Raw genomic sequence first — 23,812 nt, 5'->3', positions numbered from 1 at the left:
ACCTGCGCCCTCCCTGCTAGGCCAGGCCCTAGAAGGGCTCCCAGCTCTGGCCCTTCTTCTGGATAAGCCTGGCCCATGGGAGGTCTCAACAGAAGGTCACGGCAGCTCCTGCTGTATCCTGGGACGCCCCCATGGGACGGGCTGCTAGGCTCTGGGCACCTCATCGACTCTCCCTGCTTATTTAACCCTACCCTGTTAAAAAAAAAACCTTCATCAGGTGACCTTCAGTTAAAACCTTTTGAGCATGCTCTTTCCTATGTGGGTATACAGCCTGTTATATTTTCTGACTCTTTCTTCTCCCTAACTTCAAAATTCACCCTCTATTACCCAATGGAAGAGGTTATTTTATGCTTTAGCAATATCAAATAAAGAAATACACCTGATACTGAACCTCCACATGCAAACATGCACTGAAGACGAGTAAAGAGACTGTCCATAAACAACAATGGGACAAGCGCTATCCACACTGGAAAGGGCAAGGAAAATTAGAACCCTGTCTCACACTATAAACAAAACCCAGCTCCATCAGAGCAGAACGCCAACTAATGTCACGACAACCAAAATAAATTCCCACTGAACAAATATTGGGGCAATTCAAGTATTAATAAGAGTAACAATCATAATGGGTTATAAAAATGCACATGCAGTATTTAAAACTATGAATTCAAAATGGTTCAAAAACAAAACACCTCTGGGAGATGCTAAGGAACTGACCCATTATTTTGAAAACTGGTAAATAAAAGTAAAGAATCAAGCACTTACGCTATACCTCAAAAGAACCAAGTATAATTACAGAATTATCGCAACTAACAGAAACAAGAAGGCGTGACAGAACGAGAACATCATCCCTGGGACCATCTAATGGCGGACACGGGGCACAAAGACATTCACAAGGCTCTGTGAAGCTCCTGCTGGGGAACACGCGGCCAGTGCCAACACGGCAGAGCCCCTAACGTATGGGAGATGGAGCTTCTGGACTCCAGATCAAACTGTAAGAGAGAACACAGAAACATACCCACACGCACGTGTATGTATTTGTAATATATATGAAAGTGTAAAACTGTAAGTCACTCAGTCGTGTCTGACTCTTTGCGACCCTATGACCTATAGCCCACCAAGCTCCTCTGTCCATGGGATTCTCCAGGCAAGAACACTGGAGTGGGTTGCCATGCCCTCCTCCAGGGGATCCTCCTGACGCAGGGGTCAAACCCTGGTCTCCTGCATTGCAGGCAGATTCTTTACCATCTGAGCCACCAGGAAGCTATACATACGTGAGACAGGGAAGTGTGAACATTAATAAGACACTCATATCAAGCCACTTAATCAGATATAACTCTATTATGGCTGTATTTGTACATCGTTTATTTTTTAGAGAGATACAATCTGGTATGTTTTTAGATGAAATTATGTCTGTGATTTGAGGATTACAGAGATCACAGATACAACAACCATGCTACAGTGATGCTGCTGAAGCATGGTCCATTACCTACACTGTACTGTTCTATTTCACATACACTTCAATTTCCAAGTCTTTAAAAAAAAATTCAATCAATTTCAGGTAGATTATATATGTAACTATTAAACACACACACACACTTTAAAACTTTCCTAGGAACATGGAGAACACAGAGTAGGGAAGAATTTCTTACCGACATAAGGCAGAAAACAGCTAGACTGACACCATGTCCCTCCTGAAGAGAGGCCCTCAGGAAGGTCACAGCGTCACCAAAAAGCGCTCCTGACCAAAAGCACATCCTGAATCTAGTCCTGAGGAGACACCAGCAAACCCACACTGAGGGCTGATCCACAGGGAAATTGGTGCATCCTCTCTTCAAAAAAGTCAGAAGTCATTAAACACAAAGGCTTCACAGAGCCTTTACAGAAGTCTTTAAAGACAGAATTCTTCCAGATGAAGAAACAAGGAGAAAAAGAAACTCACTTTTGCTAAAAAGGACGTTATTTGGACAACTGACAAAATCTGGATAACCACTGCAGATTCAGAAGTGGCATGATACCTGCAAACTACTGTCAAATAACGCAGGAAAGAAAAAAGTGTTCTGTGTGTGTGTGGGCGTGTGTGTAATGAGTGAGAGGAAGATAACATACATATGACACAAAGCAACTGTAAGTCTGAGAGGAGGCCTTGTAAGAATTTCTGTGTTATTCTTACATCTTCCTATAAGTTCAAAAATGATTTCCAAATACATTTTCCATCTTTACTAGTCATCAGAAATATACAAAATTAAATCACAAGATGCCTGGCTTCCCTGGTGGCTCAGTGGCAAAGAATCCACCTAATACAGGGGACTAGGTTCAATCCCCGTCCAGGAAGGTCCCACACGCTGCCGAGCAGCCAAGCCCAAGCACCACAACCACTGAGCCTGTGCCCTGGGGCCCAGGAGCGGCACCCACGAGCCCACACAGCACAGTCCCTGAGGCCCACACACCGAGAGCCCGCGCTCGGCAACAAGAGAAGCCGCCGCAGTGAGAGACCGCACACTGCACCCGGAGAGCCGTCCTCGCAGCAACGCGGCATGTGGAGGAACTCCGTTGTTACTGCCGTTGCGGGCACAGAATTACTCCAAACAGCTAGCTCCGAGTGCCCACCAAGTCAACACCGTCACTGTGTAAAAACAGACAGCTCCACTGGCAGCCTGGAGGCAGCACAAGCCAGAGGAGGAGCTCCGCACAAAGCCCTCTGCCTGGAATGCCCACCCCTGCCCTTCTTTAGCCCCGGCAGGACAGACCTACTCAGGAAAGAGCATCAGCGGCTAACACAGTGTTCTCAGGAAAGAGCTCTGCCCGGCCTAGTGGCAGAAGGAGACGAGTCAGCATGGGCCCTGCAAGTAACCAGGGGGGTCCGCACCTGTCCCAGTCCTCGTCCGCAGCTCTCCTCCTCCAGGACCGCTCCGCACCAGGCTTATCAAACTGGTCAAAGTCATCATCTGTGAGGGAGAGGCCATGAGTCAGTCTTACTCAATTTAAACAGACATATTCAAATATTGAAACAATTTGTTTCTTTTAAGGATTCCCAATATGACATTTTAAAATACTAAACTTTCATATATATAACAATTACAAATGTTTTTTATTTGTTCTTTAGTCACTAAGCCAGGTCCATGGACTGTAGCCCGCCAGGCTCCCCTGTCCATGGGATTTCCTAGGCAAGAATATTGGAGTGAGTTGCCATTTCCTTCTCCAGGGGATCTTCCCAACCCAGAAATCAAACCCACGTCTCCTGCATTGGCAGGCAGATTCTTTACCACTGAGCCAACCGGGAGGCCCATAAATGCTTTAGCCATTTTTATTAATTAAAAAAATTTTAAGTACATATCTACCTAAAGAAAATCAACTTGTTGAACATTCTCAGGCATGAAAGCTCACTGATAGAACAGTTAAAGGGGTGCAACTGACCCCTGCATTGCTCAAGGGTCAACTGTAATAATAAAGCTAAAAATCAATCCTAGAAAGAAAACTGAAAATTTACAAGTACATGGAAATTAAACAACACACTTCACCAACCAACAGGTCAAAGAAGAAATAAGAACCAGGGAAATAAGAATATACTTTGGGGAAAGTGAACACAAAAATCAAACATACCGAAGTTTACGGGATGCAGCAAAAGCAGTACGTGGAAGGAATTTTATTGCTTACGCTAACAAAGAAGAAAGACCTCAAATCAACAGCCTTACTTTAAATCTTGAGGAACTAGACAAAGAAGAGGAAATTAAACCAAAAGATTGCAAAAGAAAATAAAGATTAGAGCAGAGGCACATGAAACAGACTAGAAAAACAAAACATATATGTAAAAATTATTTTTAAAAAATTAGCATATAGAACTCAACAATATATTAAAAGGATACCCTACATTACAACCACGTGGATTTATCCCAGGAATGAAGGGTTCATTTAACATTCAAAAAATCAGCACTTTTTAAAAATCAATGTAATAGATCATATTATAAAGTAGAAAATTACATTATCATTTCAACGTAAGGAGGAAAATCAATTTAAAAATTAATCAAAACTGAATATCCACATTCCTAAAAGCTCTGGAAGGGACTTTTCCCAACCTGATCAAAGGGCATCATGTGGAAAAACTACAGCAACCACCACAAGTAAAGAGTCAATGCTTTCCTCTAGAATCAGGAATAAGATTGGGGCTGTGATTCCTAACACTGCAATTCAGCACTGTAATGCAAGTTCTACCTAGTGCAACCAGACAAGGAAAAACAAAAGGAACTCAGATTGAAAAGGAGTAAGTAAAAAACCATCCTTCTTCACAGCAAACATCATCAGCTATGTAGAAAATCACATGGAATCTATGGGGAAAAAGTACTAAAACTAATAAGTGAACTGAATTAGGTTGCAAAATATGAGATCAGTTTTAAAAAGTCAACATTTTTTTTTTACATACAAGGAATGAGCAGTTGGAAATTAAAAAACAAATCCTTGCAATAACATAAAAATATGAAATACATACCAGGGATAACCGTAATAAAAAACTGAGAAAGACCTGTAAATTAAGGACTATGAAACACTGCTGAGAGAAACTAAATACCTAAAGTGTAATATCACCATAATTCCCCAAAGGAGATGAGAATGATTGCAAATGTGGGTAACCTTGTGCTTGGACAAAAGCACAATAAGAAAAAAAAAAAAAAAAAAACCTGTTAAAACAGAAAGCAAAAACACACTTTCTTTCCACTTGGATTATGGAATACAGAAACAGATAAAAAAGAACCCTAACTCAAAATCCTAAGAAACAAACTAAGACCTTGAACTCTCTGCGCCTGTTTTTATTCTTCTTACATCTTCTACATCATTTCCCTTCTGTTCTCATTTAGAAATAGACAAGTCCTTTTTAAGTTTCAGTTTGTTCATACTGAGTAGAACCAAGAAAACAAAATGTGTCCACACCCGTCCAAAGTTTTAAAGAAGAAACCACAACCCTGGATCCCAACGGGAAGAGTGATCTGTATCTAGAAATCTAGAAACCCCAAGGCCAAACATTATACTAGACATACATGTTATTAAGGGAATCAGTGTTCCCCATCAGCAAGACTAAAAACAGTCACTGGAATTTTTACAATTTTCAATTACCCAGCAACTAGGTCTCTATAATGAACACAAGTCTTCTACTTAGCATTCTTATTACTTCCTCATCTTTTCCAGGAACCTGGAACTTAGATTAGAAACTTTATACAATACTAGTCTGGAACAGGATTCTACCAACTGTCTAATCCAAGAATCAGCAAACTACAGTCCCCCTGATACGTAGGTTCTGCCACCTGTTTTAGTCCAAATTTAGCTACTGTCCAATTTATGTAAATAAGCTTTGACTGGAACACTATATGCTAATTCAATTACATACTGTCTACAGCTCTCAAGCTACAAGGGCAGGGCAGAGAATTGCAACAGAACCCCTGTGACCTGCAAAATCTAAAATATTTACCATTTGGCCCTTTACAAAGTTCACCTATCTCTGCTCTAGTCCAAAGCTTCTCAACCTTCTTTCTTTTGTCTCAACACCATTCTCATGTATACATCTCATATTCTGAATCACTGACTCAAAATTCCGTATTTTACAGGTGAGGAAATCCAGACCCTTTATTTAAACAGTGTTTATTTGAACTTTATAGTAACAAGAAAAAAGAATCAAACTAACATTCAAGAACTTTCAAAGTAAGCGTATTTGTCCTACAAAATAACTCAAATTCTGAGTAACCAAGCAAATTTTCAGAAAGAGCCCATACATCATGTTGCTTGAAAAATAATTTGTAGTCTTGTTTTAAAACTCTCTTATTTGCATGGGATCCTGGCCAGGTTTCCCTAAAGCGAACTCTGTACTTTGCTTCCGAAGTGTGGTACACACTGACCATTTGTTTGCCTGTCTTACAACTCAATTTTATCTTCCTGTGTTTGGGAATCAATCACAGAGTGAGTCCTGAAAGAAGACAGGGTTCTGCCTCCCAATATGCAAGCCATAAAAGCTAGACCCTTGAGTCCTCTGTTAGCCTGAGGAACCTGAAGAGGAAAATGGTCTGAGCTCAGCCAACTTAAAGTTCCCATCATGACCTAGACTCTAGAGAAAACAATGCCCCATTTCTTTTCCCAAGAATCTAGACCCTCTTTCTAAAAGTGAAACCTTCTAAAGTGCCAATGGGTAGTTGCTAACTTCGTAAAGGGTAAGGAAGAAAAGTCACAGAAAGGGAGAAAGTCCTTCCAGCAATCACTGCTCTTCCTTCCACGGAGAGAAGCCACAGCTGTGCTGAGACTGTGGTGCCCATCACTCTACATAACAGGGCAGACAATGCAAGAAATACACTTCCTAGAGCCTCCTTCCCTGTGCGCTTCTGAGTTAGAGAATGCAAGGCAAGGCAGTCACTGGAAGTCTGACTCACAATTATTTCAGTTACTTACATGAGACAGGCGCAGGACGGACAAAGAGACAGACACCCCCACACACAGAGATATGAGGTTCCCAGAGTTCAGAACGGGCTCCTGAAAACCATGTATGGCTCTGGGCTGGTAGGGGCTGGGACAGTTAGAGGGGGCCTCTTAAGACTCAACACCATCAGAAGTCAGCACAGACTGAAACTGACCACTGGCGCTTCCACAATAGTCTTCAGTTCCAATAGCTTCCAGGCGAACTCCTAACCATCAGGCTCAGGTCCTCAGACCAAGTGTTCTGACCACCACACCCCCAGCCTTTCCAAGGGTGGATGATGTTGTTCAGTTGCTCAGTCATGTCAGACTCTTTGCGACCCCACGGACTCCCCTGCCAGGAGTCCATGAGCACACCAGGCTCCCTGTCCTTCACTACTCCCAAGAGTTTGCTCTAACTCATGTCCATTGAGTCGGTGATGCTATCCAAGGGTTGTATAAGCCTCTAATTTCTGTATTAAAACCCTTCATACTTGGAGTGCAAAGCATGGCTTCTTTCCTAACTGAAATAAGACTAATAATAAAAATTCAAAAAGTCTAGCACTACTGAAGCACTGGAGAGGCTTCCTTGTACTTCAACAAGCTAGCTATATTCATTTTCTCATTTAATCCGTCCCCACATTCTCCCTTTACAGATGTGAAAACTAGACTAACCAAAAATTAGTAAACAGCAAAATCAGATTTAAACTCAGGTCTACCAAACACTAAGTATAATGCTCTTATTTAGGAAGCAACTATAGTAACAATGGGGCTAATAGCTCAGTTGGTAAAGAATGCAGGAGACCCCGGTTCAATTCCTGGGTTGGGAAGATTCTCTGGAGAAGGGATAGGCTACCCACTCCAGTATTCTTGGGCTTCCCTTGTGGTTCAGCTAGTGAAGAATCCGCCTGCAATGCGGGAGACCTGGGTTCGATCCCTGGGTTGGGAAGATCCCCTGGAGAAGGGAAAGAGGCTACCCATTCCAATATTCTAGTCGGAAGAATTCTATGGACTACATAGTCCTACAGTCCATGGGGTTGTAAAGAGTCAGACATGATTGACTTTCAAGTCACATAGTAACAAACCCTCTGATACATAAAAATATTAAAGGGTAGCTAGCTATCACTTCCTCAATCTTTAGGTAGAAAGATCACTAATCCATGGAACCTACAAAATCATGAAGGCAGAGTCAACTATTAACCTACAGGCTAGAATCCTGTGGCCTATGAGGAACATGCTATCTTTGAATTACGCTGTCTTCTTTTTTTAATCAACTTGATTCTCAACCTTTTTAAAATGTAACTATATATAAGTACCAGAGTTACAGCTTCTCTCAAAAAACAAAAAAATATTATTATCAAAAGATCTAGAAAGTAGACCCACACTTTGCTGTAGCTAAATCAGTGAAGATGAGCAGCACCCAGCCAAACAGGAACAAAATCCCTGTGTCTGTAAGAGAAGGAACTGAAGAGGAAGTGGCACCAGCAGCCACAGCCTGCCCACGGCCTGGACCATCCTGACGGCTGAGGCTCCGCAGGCTCAACTGTCCAACTCTTCTGAGTCTGTTTACTACCAAAGTACCTATCCTTCCAAAAGATCCTCAATGAACTGCTTCATCATGCTTATGTTTTGTATATAAATAAAGCATCAAAATTCAATAATAAGAATTTCAGAAAGTGAGAACAGAGAAAAAGAGAGTAAAACAGTACCACAAGATAATTTCCCAGAACTGAAGGACACCCACTTCCAGACCAAAGTATCCACCAAATGTTGCAAAAGAAACAGAAGAAGACCTATGCTAATGAACTCTGTAACAATGAGGAGGAGCTGTTAAAACCTTCCAGAAAGAGAGAAAAGGTCACACACAAATGATAAAAAATCAGAATGTCATCAGCCTTCTCAAGAGCAGACCCAGAAGCCAGAAAACAACACAGCAGTACCACCAAAACTCTAAGGAAAAGGGATCTAAGTCAAAGCTGGACTTGAAGACTCGACCGTATCAAGTATGAAAGTGAAGGAAGAATTCACTCAGACATGCGTGGGTTTTCAAAAAATTTACCTTCAACACACCCACCCTCAGGATGCTGAAACCTTTAACTCTATAATTTTTTATACTGAAAATATAAAGAATAATTTTTCCAGAAAAAATTATCAAAATTGACCCGTGGATTTAAAAAAGTTAAATAGACCAAAAATAAAGAGAAGAAACCAAAAATTAAACAGGCAACAGACCCAAATGGCTTTGCAGACAAGAGTTCTTTCAACATTTAACAAAGAGATTTTTACAATGTCCAGAAAATGTCACCACTCATTCTAGGTGGTTAGCCTAAGCACCATACACACACAAATGCAAGGAAAACCAGAAGCCAATCTCTCTTGCGATCACAGACAGTCCTAAAGCAAAAAGCAACCAAATACCAAAAAGAACACAATCTGAAGAACCAGAAGATTGTGAACCCAAGAATGTGTGGCTGATTCAGCGCTGGAAATCTATCGACACATCACAACAAGGCGTTAAAGAAGGGGCCTCATGGGACTTCCCTGCGGCCCAGTGGCTGAGACAACCCACTCCCAATGCAAGATTAGATCCTTAGTCAGGGATCTAGATCCCACATTTAGCTTGGTCGCTAAATCATTTCCGACTCTTTTGTAATCCCACAGACTGTAGCCTGCCAGGCTCCTCTGTCCGTGGATTTTCCAGGCAAGAATACTGGAATGGGTTGCCATTTCCTTCTTCAGGGGATTGAACCTGCATCTCCTGCTTGGCAGGCGAATGGATTCTTTACCAATGGCCACCTGGGACACCAGATCCCACATGCTGCAACTGAAATTCCAGACGCCACAGTGAATATTAAAGACCCGTGTGCCGCAACTAAAACCTGGTGCAGCCAGATAAATAAATAAATAATAAGCAGAAGGGACCTCATGATCACGACGCAGAAAAAGCATTTGATAAAATCAAAACCCTAATTCAAAACACAAACTTTTTTAGCTAAACAAACAATAACTATCAGAAACCTACAACAAACGCCATACACACTGGTAAAACATTCAACGAACATTCGTTAAACTCCTAACAAGATGGCAAGATAAAGATGCCTGTCATCACCCCAGTACCAAACATTATATAGAAGGACTTGACAGTGAAAGCTTCTAGAACAAAAAGTACAAGAAAAAGAAATGAGACATAAATACTGAAATAGAGGAGACTGCAGATACAACAGTCTGAAAATCTAAAGCATCAAATATTAAAACAAAATTCCAATAAGGCAGTTATATATAATGACCAAAAAAAGAAAATATTTTTCTCTAGTAAATCAGCAACAAATTCCAGAATACTGTATGATAAAAAAATTATACCATTCACAACAACAAATACAAAATATCTATGAATAACACTAACAAGAAATATAGAAGAACTACATAAAGAAAATTTTACTAAGGTAAGTTCCATTTGTTGTTCAGTTGCTAAGTCTTGTCTAACACTTTGCAACCCCAAGGACTGCAGCACCCCAGGTTTCCCTGTTCTTCACCATCTCCCAGAGTTTATGCAAACTCATGTCCATTGCATTCATGATGCCATCCAACCATCTCATCCTCTGACACCCTCTTCTCCTCCTGCCCTCAATCTCTCCCAGCATCAGGGTCTTTTCCAATGAGTCGGCTCTTGGAATCAGATGGCCGAAGTATTGGAGCTTCAGTGTCAGTCCTTCCTATGAATATTCAGGGTTGATTTCCTTTAGGATTGACTGGTTTGATCTCCTTGCTGCCCAAGGGACTCTCAAGAGTCTCCTCTAGCACCACAGTTCGAAAGCATCAATTATTCGGCGCTCATCTTTCTTTATGGTCCAACTCTCACATCCATCCATACATGACTTCTGGAAACACCATTGCTTTGACTGCACAGATGGCAGAGATCCCTTCTTCTCTGGCAGTTACCTTAGTAAAATTGTCTTCGTATCTGCAATATCTTCTATTCCAATATTTATATATCCCAACCTCTTAGATCAGTGCTTAGCATAGACGAAATACTCAAAAATGTGGTAGATGACTGATGGACAAAAAAGAGCTTGACAGCGAGACATTCTTATTGCTGGATTAAAAAATACATATTGTAAAAATATGCATCGTCCCCAGGTTGCATTGTGTGGGCTAATCATGTCTGACTTTTGGCAACCCCATGGACTGTAGCCCACCAGGCTCCTCTATCTGTGGAATTCTCCAGGCAAGAATAATGGAGTGGGGTGTCATTCCCTCCTCCAGAGGATCTTCCTGACCCAGGGATCAAACTCAGGTCTTCTGCATTTCCTGCACTGGCAGGTGGATTCTTTAACACCTTGGAAACCCAAATTGCATTAATAAACTCAATGCAACCTCAAAGAATTTCAGCAGAATTCTTTATAGAATGTGACAATTCTGAAGTTAATTTTTTTTAAAAATGCAGCGCTAATCAAGAAATTTCTGAAAAAATTCTATAATATATATAGGCAAACACACACTATGAAACAGTAATTTTCTAAAATTATGAGAATTTAAATACATCATAAAATGGAAAAGAAAGAATTCAATAAGAAATGCTATGACAAACCTAGATAGTGTATTAAAAAGCAGACATCACTTTGCTGACAAAGGTTCGTATAGTCAGAACTATGGTTTTTCCGGTAATCATGTACGGATGTAAGAGTTGGACCACAAAGAAGGGCATCACCAAAGAATTGATGCTTTCAAACCATGGTGCTAGAGATGAGTCTTGAGAATCCTTTGGACTGCAAGAATATCAAACTCGTCAATCCTAAAGAAGACCCTGAATATTCACTGGAAGGACTGATACTGACGCTCTAATACTCTGGCTATCTGACACGAACAGCCAACTCATTGGAAAAGACCTTGATGCTGGGAAAGACTGAAGGCAAAAGGAGAAGGGGGCGGCAAAGGATGGGATAGATAGATGGCATCATCGACTCAACGGACATCAATTTGAGCAAACTCCGGGAGATAGTAAAGGACAAGGGAGCCTGATGTGCTGCAGTCCATGGGATCACAAAGAGTCAGACATGACTTGGTTACTGAACAACAAAAGAAAGAATGAGAATTTAAATATATCATCAAATAGAAAAGAAATAATTCAATAAATTGTATTAAAACTGTTAGAAGCCCTAAATTCACACCACACCCAAAATACAATTCCATATGGAATAAAAGCTAAACATAAAAAAGCACAGACATAAACCATGAAAAGCACAGGGGACTCTTGGCGTGGGGACAACGTTAGAAAAAAATTATGAAAACAAGTGATAAGAAAAAAATCTGAACAAGAAGAGGCATATAAATGAATCACTTCGCTATAAACCTGAAACTAACACAACTTTGTAAATCAACTAGACTTCAATATAAAAAAACAATTGGGGGGAAGGGGGGAGAGATTCCCTGGTGACCTAGTAGTTATGACTCTCGCCTTTCACTACCTTGACCTCAGGTTCAATTCCCAGTCAGGTAACTGAGATCACACAAGCCATGAGGAGGAGCCAAAAAAAAATTTAAGTGACATTTTTCACAAGATAAAATTTTAAAGCTTCCATAATCAAAAGCTTAAAAAAACAAGGTTTATAGGGCAAGCACAATTACAAAAAGTCTATAATCCTAACATAATACACAAAGAATTCTTTAAAATGAGAAGTCAACCACTCAATAAAAAAGATAATTATATAAACAATTCACAGAGAAATAAATATAATACATGAAAAGATGAATAATTTCAACAGATCAGGAAAACACAAATTACAACACTGAGGCTATTTTCCTGCCTTATATCAAAGATTCTCAGAGCATGGGACACTGTCCTTTCATACAGTACTGTTGGAAGGATAAAGCAGTACCAACTTTTTGAGTATAACTTGAAATTAGCTACCAAAATTTAAAATACATGCAACTTACACCACCATATTTCCACTTCAAGAGTTATCAATCCTCCAGAAATATCTGCTTCAGCACATCACAATTGTGTCTGTAGATATTTAGTGCAGAATTTTCCACAGCAGTGTAAAAGGACATAGAACTGAAATGTCCATCAATATAAAATGGCTAATCAAATGGTGGAACCATGTAACCCGCACCTACTAACACAGGAGAGATACCAAGACCTATCATTAAGTGAACGAAGCAAACTAGGGAACACTACACGACTCCATTCATACCATAAAAGGCCACACAGCTGTTAATGTGCGACTTACAAACGCACAGAAAGGGGTATCTGCCAAATATTTATTGAACATATACGACATGCCAAGAACCTGGAGTACACAGCAGGGAAAACGGACAGCATTATTGTCCTCAAGGGGCTTACAGGCTACTGGGGAAGAGAGATTTAAAAAGCAGTAAACAGATAACCAAATACAATCACAAACTCAGACAGATGTTCTAAAGACACAAGGTTGCCACAGCATAAAGGTGACAGAGGCACATAAGCAAGAGATGGACATACTTGAGACACAAAAAAGAATGCTCAAGGAAGGCCTCCAGGGAGCCTGAGACCTGCCGGATGAGGAGCTGGCTGACAGGAGTTTGCTGAGGCTGGGGCTGAGCCATGCACAACTCACAAACCTTGGTAAGCAGCTTGGCTTTAGTCTAAGAACAATGGGAAAACAGATGTACGTGACAAAATGGAAGGAAAAACTCCAAATCATCAAGGATAAAGCCTAATCCTCCAAATTGGCAATTCTCAAAAACTTTCTGGATTCAAATTTATTAGAGGACATCAACCAGCTTTTGTTTATGTCAATTACATTCATTGGTATTTGCCATTTTCAAAACTAAACATGAGAAACTTGAAAAAATATACAAGCACACATTCCATTAGCCATCAGTGCAATAATGTCTTCACGTGTGATACAGCCTCTGGAAAACTTCACTACAGTCAAGTGAAAGAGTGAAACATGCCAAGCTACATTAGTATTATTAATGAAAATAATTTTGACCCAGGAGTATCCAGACTATCTTCTGAAAAGGATACAAAACTCCAGCAAGTAACCAAAAAGGAAAGTCAAGCAAATATTTTCTAACTCTTAACTAGAAAGCCTGGGGGGGGGGAACCACGTGACATAAAAAAGGCATGCACCAAATCATATTGCCTGAAGTCACATTTCAGCGCTTGTCTCCCAGGTTTTTCTACTTTGCCACAAGAAGGCTTTGATACTTTGGCCAAAATTCCTAGACAGGATTGCTGCAATGTAGTCTTAAATCAGCATTACTGAAGAGTATACAGCAGAATGGCCTAACGTTTCAATAATGAGAACTCCGCCCGAATGCGGGTGGTGTTCACCCTTTACCACCTAAGGGTCCCCTTTATCAGAACGATCAGAAAACTCACTTCCAAGTGTTTTACTCATATTAAAAACAAAAACAAACAAAAAACTTCAGTCAACAAAAATGTGGTTTCAACCAGAAAGTGATTTTACCTGAAAAAATCAGGTAAGGTGTGAGTTAGGTGCTCTGTGAAACTCATCTATGTTTGGAAGACAAGACAAAAAACTACCCGAAGAAAAGGCATCAGTATCTAAACCGTTTGCGCCCCAGTTCCACCCTCTGTAAGATGCTGACAACCAAGCACTAATAGGTCCGTATTCAGACAACTAAGGAGTTCAGGTAAATTACAGCAGTCGCGGGAGGTTTTTTTCAGACTCCTTTCTCTCTGAAATGCCCCGCAAACACCTTCCCTCAGGTACGTGCGCTCGGCCAGGTCCAGTGAGGGGCTGGAAACCACGCCGAGCCCGCCAGGACGACCCCACCGGGGCCGCGACCCTCCCCCAGAGCGCCCGGCGGCGGGCGCTGTCCCCCCGCGCTGGATGCCGCCGCCTCAGGTGAGCCTGACGCCTCAGCGCCGCGAAAACAAGGACACCACAGTCCCCGACCCCGCGAGCCTCCCGGGGGCACTACGACGGCCAAGAGCGGCCCGCAGCCGCCTCCCGCGCGCGGCCGTTCATTTACCTCCAGCGCCCGCTCCTCCGCCCGCTCCCAGGGCGGCCGCCATGGTGCTCGCTGGGCCCGGCCGTCAGTCTCGCCCCACCAAGCCAGCTGGGGGGGGACCGCCAGGCCAGCCGGGGCCCGGGGACGCGCGGCGGGGGGTTGGGGGGACGGGGGACGGGGGCGGCGGGCCGCGCCTGGGTGCGGGGGGCGGCGCGGCCGGCGGGTGGGGGCCCTCCGGCCTGCTCCTCCGCAGGAAGAAAACAAACTATCGCAACATGGCGGACGGCTCGGCCCGCCGCCGCGGTGCACGCCGGGATGATGGCGGCCGGGAGGCGCCGGCGCAGGACCTTCCCTCCGGCCGCGGCGGCTGCGGGCCGCCTCCGGGTAAACGAAGGCCGAACGCGGAAAGCAAACTCGCAAGCGGCCGCCTCGCTGGGCTTCCAGACAGCCCAGTACTGAACGCGGGGGCCGGGGCGGTTGCCGGCCGTAGTGCGGCCCCGGGCTCTGCCGTAAAGCGTTTTGCAGCAGTTGGCGCCGAGCTTTACGGCCAGCGGAAGTCCCGTTGGAAGAGGGAGCGGGCAGGCCCAGCGCCCCGCTACGGGGCGGCAGCCGGGTTTCTGTGTTTGGACTGTGAGGCGCGGCCTGGGGGCGGAGTCACGGCGCTGGGGGCCGACGCGGGGGGCGAGGGCGCCTGGGACAGGCGGGACGGCCACCGGCTGGCGCTCTCCGGGCTGCGGGGCGGCGCCAGGTGCGCTGAGCGGGTGGGCTCTGAGACTGTTAGACTGCGCTGAACGAGTGCGCGAGAGTTTGCACTTGAGGAGCGGGAAGGGTCGAGAGCGAGGCGTTAACGAGTGACAGAAAGGGGACCAGGTTGCGGAGAAGGCTGAGGGCTACTGAGGAGAAGGCGTCTGAAGACGACTTCTGACTCGGCGGGTTGGGGGTGAATGTAACTAGGCATTAAAGTACAGACAAGCTGCAGACGTTGGTGCACGAACAAGGACTGTGAGGAATATGGGGAAAGAAAAGGGTCATTTTAGGTAGAAAGAGAAGGCTGAACAAAGGCGCAGAGATGCCAAAGGATTTCATACGAATCTTCAAGCAGTACTCGTGGACCCTGTTAGTAGAAAAGAATGGTTTACGGTGGAAAAGCCTAGAAAACTCCGCCTTAACTGATGATAGTAAACGTTTTCCCGTAACGGGGTAAATCAGAATTTTGTGCCACCTGAAAGGATGCAACAGGAAGAAACAGCCTCACTTAAGTGGTAATCCAGTCGCAGGTACCTAACTTGAGTCTTAGAAGAAATAAGGACAAAACAAGTGAGGGACGCACCACAGAGAAGTTGGCCTTTAGTCTTCCGAAGTGTTGGAAGTCACGAAAGTCAAGAAAAGACTGAGGAATTGTTCCAGATTGAAGAAAAAATAGACATGACAGCTGAATGCAATGCATGATTCTGAACTGGATCCTTTCACGCTAATGAATATTATTGGAACAATTTGCAAAAATCAGAGTGTGAAAATAAGATGGGAGTTATGTAGCAGAATTCACTTCCTTATTTTGATGATTGCAGGTACTATGCAGGAAGAAAGTCTTTGTTGGAAATACTATTACAGAGTCCAAGTTTGTGCTTCTTGCTGCCTGGCAGGCCAATAAATCAAGAGGCAAGGTGTTGCGGCAAAGACTAACACTTTATTCGGAAAGCCAACAGACCCAAGAAGATGATGGACGAGTGTCCCAAAGAACCATGAGTTAGAATTCAGGCTTCTTTTATATTAAAGGGGAGGAAGTGATTATTACAGACTTATTGGGGCTAGAATCCTTTGTTCTTGCAGCTCTCTGCAAAGGTCTGGTCACAGTGTTCCTATAAACCACCCCAGCAAGACAAATGTTACTCTGTTCTGCAACTTTTTTATCTCTACACAAATGGAAAAGTGCTGTACTCTTAAAGGTCAGAGCCTTGAGAATGGGCTATCCTGTATATTTAAGGCTATGGGCAACATTCTTAACTACAGCAAAAACAATAGAATACAAAAATTAAACAGATCCCATATGGACTCAGACTTGGTCTTCCTTCTTACAAAAGTGCTTGATGGCACATCAAGTCAGGAACTTATTCTCAAATGGTTCAGAATAAAAGAGTATTACTTTTACTGTATATGAAACTTTTCTAGAAATTTTTAATTGCTACAAAACAGTATAGCACAACTAACACAACGTTGTAAAGCAATTATACTCCAAGTTAATATTTAATGAGAACCAAAGAGTACATTGTTTAAAAATGCCATTGTTTAATTGTAATGATGGTCTCACAGGTATATACACATATCCAAACGTATCAGATTGTATACATTGAGTTTATGTAGTTTTTTTGTATATCAATTATAACTCAATAAAACTGCAAAAAAAATTCATTGTTGAAGTAAAAAATGCAAAAGAGAAGTTAAACAGAAAAGAGACTTGAGAAAATTAAAGACAGGTAGGAAGAGATTTCTCAGAATATGCCACAAAAAAGTGCGGGGGGTGGCGTGGAGGGACAACATGAAGGAGAGGTTTGAAAATTGGAAGCTTGGAATGAGAAAATCAAATTCATGACAAATTGCATTGCAAAAAGTAGAGAAAAAAGAACGGAAAAGAGGCAATGTTTGAAAAGAGATGAAAGATACAAACCCACAAATACAGGAGGCGTAACAAATACCAAGCAAGAGAAATAAACACACACCTAGACATACATGATGAAACTGAACAGCATCCACAAAGGAGATCTTAAAACAGCCATGAAGAAACTGCTTCTGGTCATGATAGAGACACAGGGACAGACTGCCCTCACTCCATAACTTGAAAAGACAAATTTGAAAAAACAAAATTGCTTTCCGACATTGGGCCACAGGCGGCACAGGCCTATGGGCACTGAGAGAAAGGAGACCTTACAATCGTCCAGCTTTCTGCCTGGAAACAGTTTCTGGACCATGAGGCAGGAGAGGACACTCGAATAAAACACAACTGTCTTAAAGACTTGAGGAGACAGACCGGAAATTAGAGGGGCTAACATGGGGGCATTGTGGGGGGTGTTAGTGCAGATGATGGAGTGATGCTTAGGAAGAACTGTAGAAATCCACATAGGGACACCTTGAATGTGCTGCTACAGGGAGAAATCCCATGAAGATCAACAAAGGACCAGAACAACCAGAAAGCTATCAACAGAACCATTCTCAGAGCTCAGGCAGAGCTGGGCAACATTTAAACTTCAACCAACCAAAAGGGATAACCGTGGCTAACCACCCAGGACATTCAGAAAGATCCAAGAAGGGTCAATGCATTAGAACTAGGACAAATGATCACTAGAATCTCCTAACAAAGCTTTTACGCGACTCTTGAAATGGTTTATGCTAATCAGCATGTAATTTAATGGCCCACCAGAACAAACTTCAGTTTTCTTGAACGAAAAACCAACCTAGCCCTCAATAAAGTAAAATTCACAGAGGCCAGCATTTAAAGAAAAATTACTAACGAAAGCAAGAAGCAGGAATATATGACCAATACCAGGAGAAAAATTAATAAACAGAAACATACATAACAGAGACAACAGAATTATCAGCCCAGGGATTTCTAAAACTTGATATAAATATGCTCAAGGACTTAAGGTAAATGGGACCCTAATGAGGAAGGACAGAGAAGATAAGAAGTGGGACTTCTAGAGGTAAAAAGTGAAATATTTGAAATTAAATACTCAGTGGAGAGGAACAAAAGCAGATTAGAAATTTCCAGTGTCATCTCAGAGATACAGAGAGCTGGAAAGAACATCACTGCCAAGGTCATGACAAGAAAAAATTATAATCAATGGCAACTTTCTCAGTCCATCAGAGAACTGAAGGGTTCCAGAGCAGCCAACGGAAAATGGAGATACAGACATCTACAAGGAAGAGCAGGGCCTGGGCCTTTGCTTACCTGGAGCAGACAAGTCCAGATATCTTAGAAGCTGGAAGTAAGATTCAGCTAAAAGTGTTCAATGACATCTAAAGTCTGCACGTGGACTAACATGAGAGTATGAAGCCCCTCAGAGCTGCAGAGTCAGAAAGACCTGCACCATCCTGCAGGCTTCTTCTCCATGCACCGCATCAGGCATTGACCGGAAGGATGGTCAGAGTCCCGAGCACAGCCCTTGTGTGGGCTGAGGAAGGGAACAGCCACCACACACACACACACACACACACACACACACACACACACACACACACACACACACACACACACACACACACACACACACACACACACACACACCCTTCACACCACACCCCTCCACACCATACCCCTCCACACACACACACACACACACACACCCTTCACACACACACCCCTCCACACACACACACCCTCTACGCACACATCCCTACACACACACACACACACACACACACACACACACACCCCTCCACACACACACCCTCCACACACACACACACACACCCTTCACACACACACCCCTCCACACACACACCTCCACACACACACACCCCTCCACACACACACACCCTCCACACACACACCCCTCCACACCACACCCCTCCACACCACACCCCTCCACACACACCCCTCCACACACACCCCTCCACACACACACACTACACACACACACTACACACACACACACCCTCCACACACACACCCCTCCACACACACACCCCTCCACACCACACCCCTCCACACACACACCCTCCACACACACACCCCTCCACACACACACCCCTCCACACACACACCCCTCCACACCACAGTCCTCCACACCACACCCCTCCACACACACACACCCTCCACACACACACCCCTCCACACACACACACACACACCCCTCCACACACACATCCCTTCACACACACACACACACTCTCTCCTCATCTTCACCCAAAAATAAGCTGTAATCTTCAGGGCAGAAAAGCAACAAAAGCGGTGGCCTAGAGGCAATAGGGAATCCATTTTCATTGTGGGAAGGGGACAGAGAAAGAAAAAGCCCTAGTTTTTTGGTTGTTGTTCAATCGCGCTTCGGAAACATGTTTAAAATGTCAATCTGGACAGTGCTCGTGGGCATCACAGCTGGCAGTGGCTGGTCCCCCAACCTTGTTAACTTCTTCCTTTGTTGTTTTAACAGAGAATGAGACGAAACTCACAAGGCTCCCCCACTACCCAAGCAGTCCACCCAGGGGACATTCCAGTCGGATCCTTCCCCCACATCGTGGAGAACTTTGTGCAGTTACTGCACAGAATGAATAATGAAACTGAGATCTGTGTAAAAGCAAAAAGAAAAATAGTGCTCCTGTAAATGGGAATGTTAACTTTCTAAATCAATTCTTCTACCCACTTATGAAGAGAACTCCTCTTTTCCTGCTGGTCCCTGTTACACCGTAGCTTTCAGCGTGAATTCAAGCTCCCATCTTTTTTCTTGCTAACATTGTTTAATCTTTCCAAGTCCAGATGATCTGTGTTGTCTGAATACCCATCATTCTTACATTCACTGTCCCATTGTGCCAACTGATAAGTAGTCCCTTGGGTGTGCCCTCCTCACCTTTGGGGTTACCTTCCTGAGGGCGAAGGACCCATATTTCTGGCTTATTTGCTTCCTGTTAACATTAGTTGCCCACCAGCCACCACGTGAGGAGGTGTGCCAGCATGGAGTGGGGCAGTGAAGGCACAAAAATGACCATGATGCTGCCCTGCGCCAGGGGTCCCTGTCTGGTGTCACCAACACTTCTGGGTGGTTCACTTAAGAAAAGCCCAGTCCCAGAGCGAATCTACAAGACCAAATTATTAAAACACGTTCTTGTTGAAGGAAATTAGACATCCATCCCCCTGTTGCAAAGCTGGCAACTAATTCTAATATCCTCAAGTACTGACTGCAGATTGGAAAAAGAAATATGGTCATTGTGTATTGCAACTAAAAATTAAATTGCTGTTTATCATTATGACTAGTGACAAGTTTCGTGATGCCACGCCTCCATGGGAGCCCTGAGCATTTTGAGCCCTGAGCCTTTTACAGTGTCTTAACCTGGCGGCAGGCACACGTCTGGACCTTCGTTTCCTCCTTTATGCACCAAGGGCATTGAAAGCTGTACCAGGAGCACAGAAAATGTGCCACAAAGTTCCTGTAGCTTCTAAAATGGGAGGAAGGATCAATGTCCTGCAAAGGGCTTAAAAAAGGCTGAACGCTAGGCCTGTTCCTTCTAGAATAATAGGAATGTAGAGAACAGAAGCCACTACCACCATCTCCCACTCCCTCTGTCTTCCACACTGCCCCCAGGGGTGGGCACTTAACCTGGGGTGGGGGTTCATCCTTCCACACAACAAGGTTGGAACAAGGTGGCCTGAGAGATGCCAGTGACTGTGTCCTTCTGAGCCTTGGGCTCAGATGTGAAGGAAGAGACAGGAATGACAGAGTCCAAAAATAACTTCTCGCCACTTCAAAGTCAGGCTAACATATTGTGCAATGCAAAGGAAGGAATCTTCAGCAGAAAATGAAAGGAATGTAGATCGCTGCTTTGTGCGCCATAGATAAACATTTACCAGCTGTATAAAGCCTGAACAACCTAAACAATCCTGTCCTAATGGCATACCCCAAATGTTTGTTAATTTTTCGTTCACCACCTGCCATTTATAAGCTACGATTAAGTGCTGGGAGGGAAGAGCAGTTTACGCTCCTTTTGGCCAGAAGGAGTTTTAAACAAGGCTAAACAGACCAGGGCGAAATCGATGTGAAGCGCAGAAAGCGGTGCCAGTAGCAGGAGGGGGGGGAGACTTTCAGGGAATAGCAGCCTGCCTGGATCCAGGGGAACAGGTCCTGGTTTATGCTGTCATCGTATCTAAGAGCATACATTAAGCTACCGTTAATTTTCAAGCTCTCAGTATTGAATTAGGCCCCTAAGCGCTTCAAAGATCTTTTTTTTTTGCAATGATCACTCATATATAGGATCTCTTGTTTGAACTGAAAAATGCTTATAAAAAGATCTTGCTGCTAGAAAGAGTGTTGACATTTAGACCATTATATGACTGATTGTGGAGACGACTGAAGTGCATCCATTGGCAAAGAGTGTGAGTGAAAGTGTTAGTCGCTCAGTTGTGTCCCACTCTTTGTGACCCCATGGACTGTAGCCCGCCAGGCTCCCCTGTCCTTGGAATTCTCCAGGCAGGAATACTGGAGTAGGTTGCCACTCCCTTCTCCAGGGGAACTTCCCAACCCAGGCATCAAATGCAGGTCTCCTGCGTTGCAGGCGAATTCTTTACCATCCGAGCCACCAGGAAAGCCCTAAAGCCGCTAATAAATCTCTCTCATTGATTGGAAATTAGAAGAAAAAGCAATAATGCTTTGATAAGTGTTTGTCTCATAGAGTTATATTAATTCAGTGGGTAAATGATTTTTCAAAAAAAGAATTAAAAAAACAATATAACAAAACAAAAGCAGCTATAGATTGGTAAACTGGGGCTCATTAAAATTTAAAACTGCTTCATTATCTAAAAATGTCACTTAAATGTGAAAAGACACTAGGAAAAATAAACTAGGAAAAAATACTTGCAATGTGTATGACTAACAAAGTTTTAGTACCCAGAATACATACACAGTAATCGGTAATAATAATAAAAACCAATAGCCCATTAGAAAAATAGGCAAAGGCTGACCTGGGTTCGATTCCTTGGTTGGGAAGATCCCCTGAAGAAGGGCATGGCAACCCACTTCAATATTCTTGCCTGGAGAACTCCATGGACAGAGGAGCCTGGCGGGCTACAGTCCCTGGGGTCGCAAGGAGTCTTACACAACTGAGCAAGTGAGCACATAAACACACAGATGACAGAAGAGAATTCTGAAACAGCGAACAACAATGCAAGAAGGTGGGAAGCCACACTCTGTGTAAGGGGTATACACACTGAAGCAAATTCATACCCACCAGATTGGTGGAGATTTAAAAGGTAAACAATACCAAATACTGATGGTGCTGATAGAAGTATAAAGTAGAACAACCGTTCTTTAGAATGATTTGACAATATCTAGTAAAGTTATTAATTAGTGAAGAAAAGACTATGCACTTCTACTCAGCAATATTCCTGCTGGTACACACCCTAAAGATATGTTCACACATGTGCATTAAGAACCAGAACGTGCTTGCAGCATTGTTGATTATAGGAAAAACAAACAGAACTCCCAAACGAATAAAAACCCCAAAACAAGCACAGGGTCAAATGCACATTTTTTCTTAATATATATGTTTTATTGACATATGATTGGCTTATCATGTTACAGGTGCACAGCAAGGTGATTCAGTTATACATATACACATATATTATTTTTGAAATTATTTTCCATTATAGGTGATTACAAGATATTGACTACAGTTCTCTGTGAAATACACATTTTTTTAAAGTACCCCGTGCTCACCATCCTCCACATGGTCTCTGACTTCCCTTTTCTGGGTTTCTGCTTTGCAACAGACAACTTGCGTGTTTCCTCATTCTTAGTTCTTAGATAAAGGGATCTCCACGTATAGACACACACACACGGTTTCCCTCTTTCTCGTGGGCTGGTGCCCTGTGTTATTTAGCATCTGGGACTTGTCAGCAGCACTGACACCTCCCCTTGGGTGGGAGACGGCCTGGGGTCTGCTCCTTCGGCTGTTTTCATTGGAAACTCACCTCCATCGTTGTCACTGTCGGCTCGCGTTGGAGCACAGAGGACTCTGCTATGTGAAAGCTGTAGTGGGCAGTTTGCTGACTGGACCGTTGACATGTGGTTGCTCCAAACAGGGGAGTAAATGCTCCAGAAGAAATCCCTTTACCTTTGATGTTCTCCTGCGAAATGATAGAAACAGATGGGTCTTAGTCAGTGCAAGGGGCGTCCTCACCCTCTGCCCGATCTGGACACACATCCACGATTCCATGCTGTTCACACAGCTCTCAGCCCACAGGCCACGTGCCCTGTTGAAACGTAAAACCGTGAGCGTGGATATGAAGTCTTCAAAGGAAGGCTGAAGGGAGACGGTTACTGCGGCTGCCCTAAGTGCTTTGAAAGTGTCCCTCAGGGAAGTCCAAGCCCCAGGGGTGGGGTCTGGCGAGCAGAGGGAGGCAGGAAGCCCACCCCGCAGCAGGGGGTGCTCCTCCGTCACCCCATGTGGAGAGCTTGCCCCTGGGGAGTTTAGAAGAGCTGCGCCTCGGGGGTGAGCCAGTGCTGGTCTGGACTCCCAGGCGGCCCTGCGCAGTGAAGACGGGCAGGGGTGTCCAGGTACAGTCTGTTCGGACTTGAAGCCCAGGTGTCAGCTCACCTGGTAGCCGGAACTGAAGCAACCTGAAGTCTCCCAGGGCTTCCCTGATGGCCCAGTTGGCAAAGAATCTGCCTGCAATGCAGGAGACCCCGGTTCGATTCCTGGATGGGGAAAATCCGCTGGAGCA

The 23,812-nt window shown here is 43.7% G+C and overlaps 1 protein-coding gene and 1 long non-coding RNA gene across 13 annotated transcripts in view; one reads left to right on the top strand and one right to left on the bottom strand.

Moving 5' to 3' along the window:
- RBM33 (RNA binding motif protein 33) overlaps positions 1-14,690 on the bottom strand; it is a 115,782-nt gene extending 101,092 nt beyond the window's left edge. For all 12 annotated transcript variants that reach the window (XM_081536813.1, XM_081536814.1, XM_081536815.1 and 9 more), the window contains exons 1-2: positions 14,410-14,690; positions 2,867-2,945 (exon numbers count right to left, since the gene is read on the bottom strand). In XM_081536813.1, the coding sequence (XP_081392939.1) occupies positions 2,867-2,945; positions 14,410-14,452 (122 nt within the window). In that variant the 5' untranslated portion in view covers positions 14,453-14,690. The remainder of the gene's footprint in view (positions 1-2,866; positions 2,946-14,409) is intronic.
- A 259-nt stretch (positions 14,691-14,949) lies between these two features.
- On the top strand, positions 14,950-20,343 carry LOC145524491 (uncharacterized). The gene is made up of 2 exons (XR_014067574.1): positions 14,950-15,136; positions 19,533-20,343. It is a non-coding gene; the product is annotated as an uncharacterized LOC145524491 (long non-coding RNA).
- Positions 20,344-23,812: the final 3,469 nt, after the last annotated feature.

Source organism: Giraffa tippelskirchi, chromosome 10 (genome assembly GCF_054371585.1).
Source record: "Giraffa tippelskirchi isolate mGirTip1 chromosome 10, T2T-mGirTip1v1.2.pri, whole genome shotgun sequence".
NCBI classification, from domain to species: domain Eukaryota; kingdom Metazoa; phylum Chordata; class Mammalia; order Artiodactyla; family Giraffidae; genus Giraffa; species Giraffa tippelskirchi.
The sequence above is the reverse complement of the archived record's forward strand: the minus strand, read 5'-3'. Positions and strand labels throughout refer to the sequence as shown.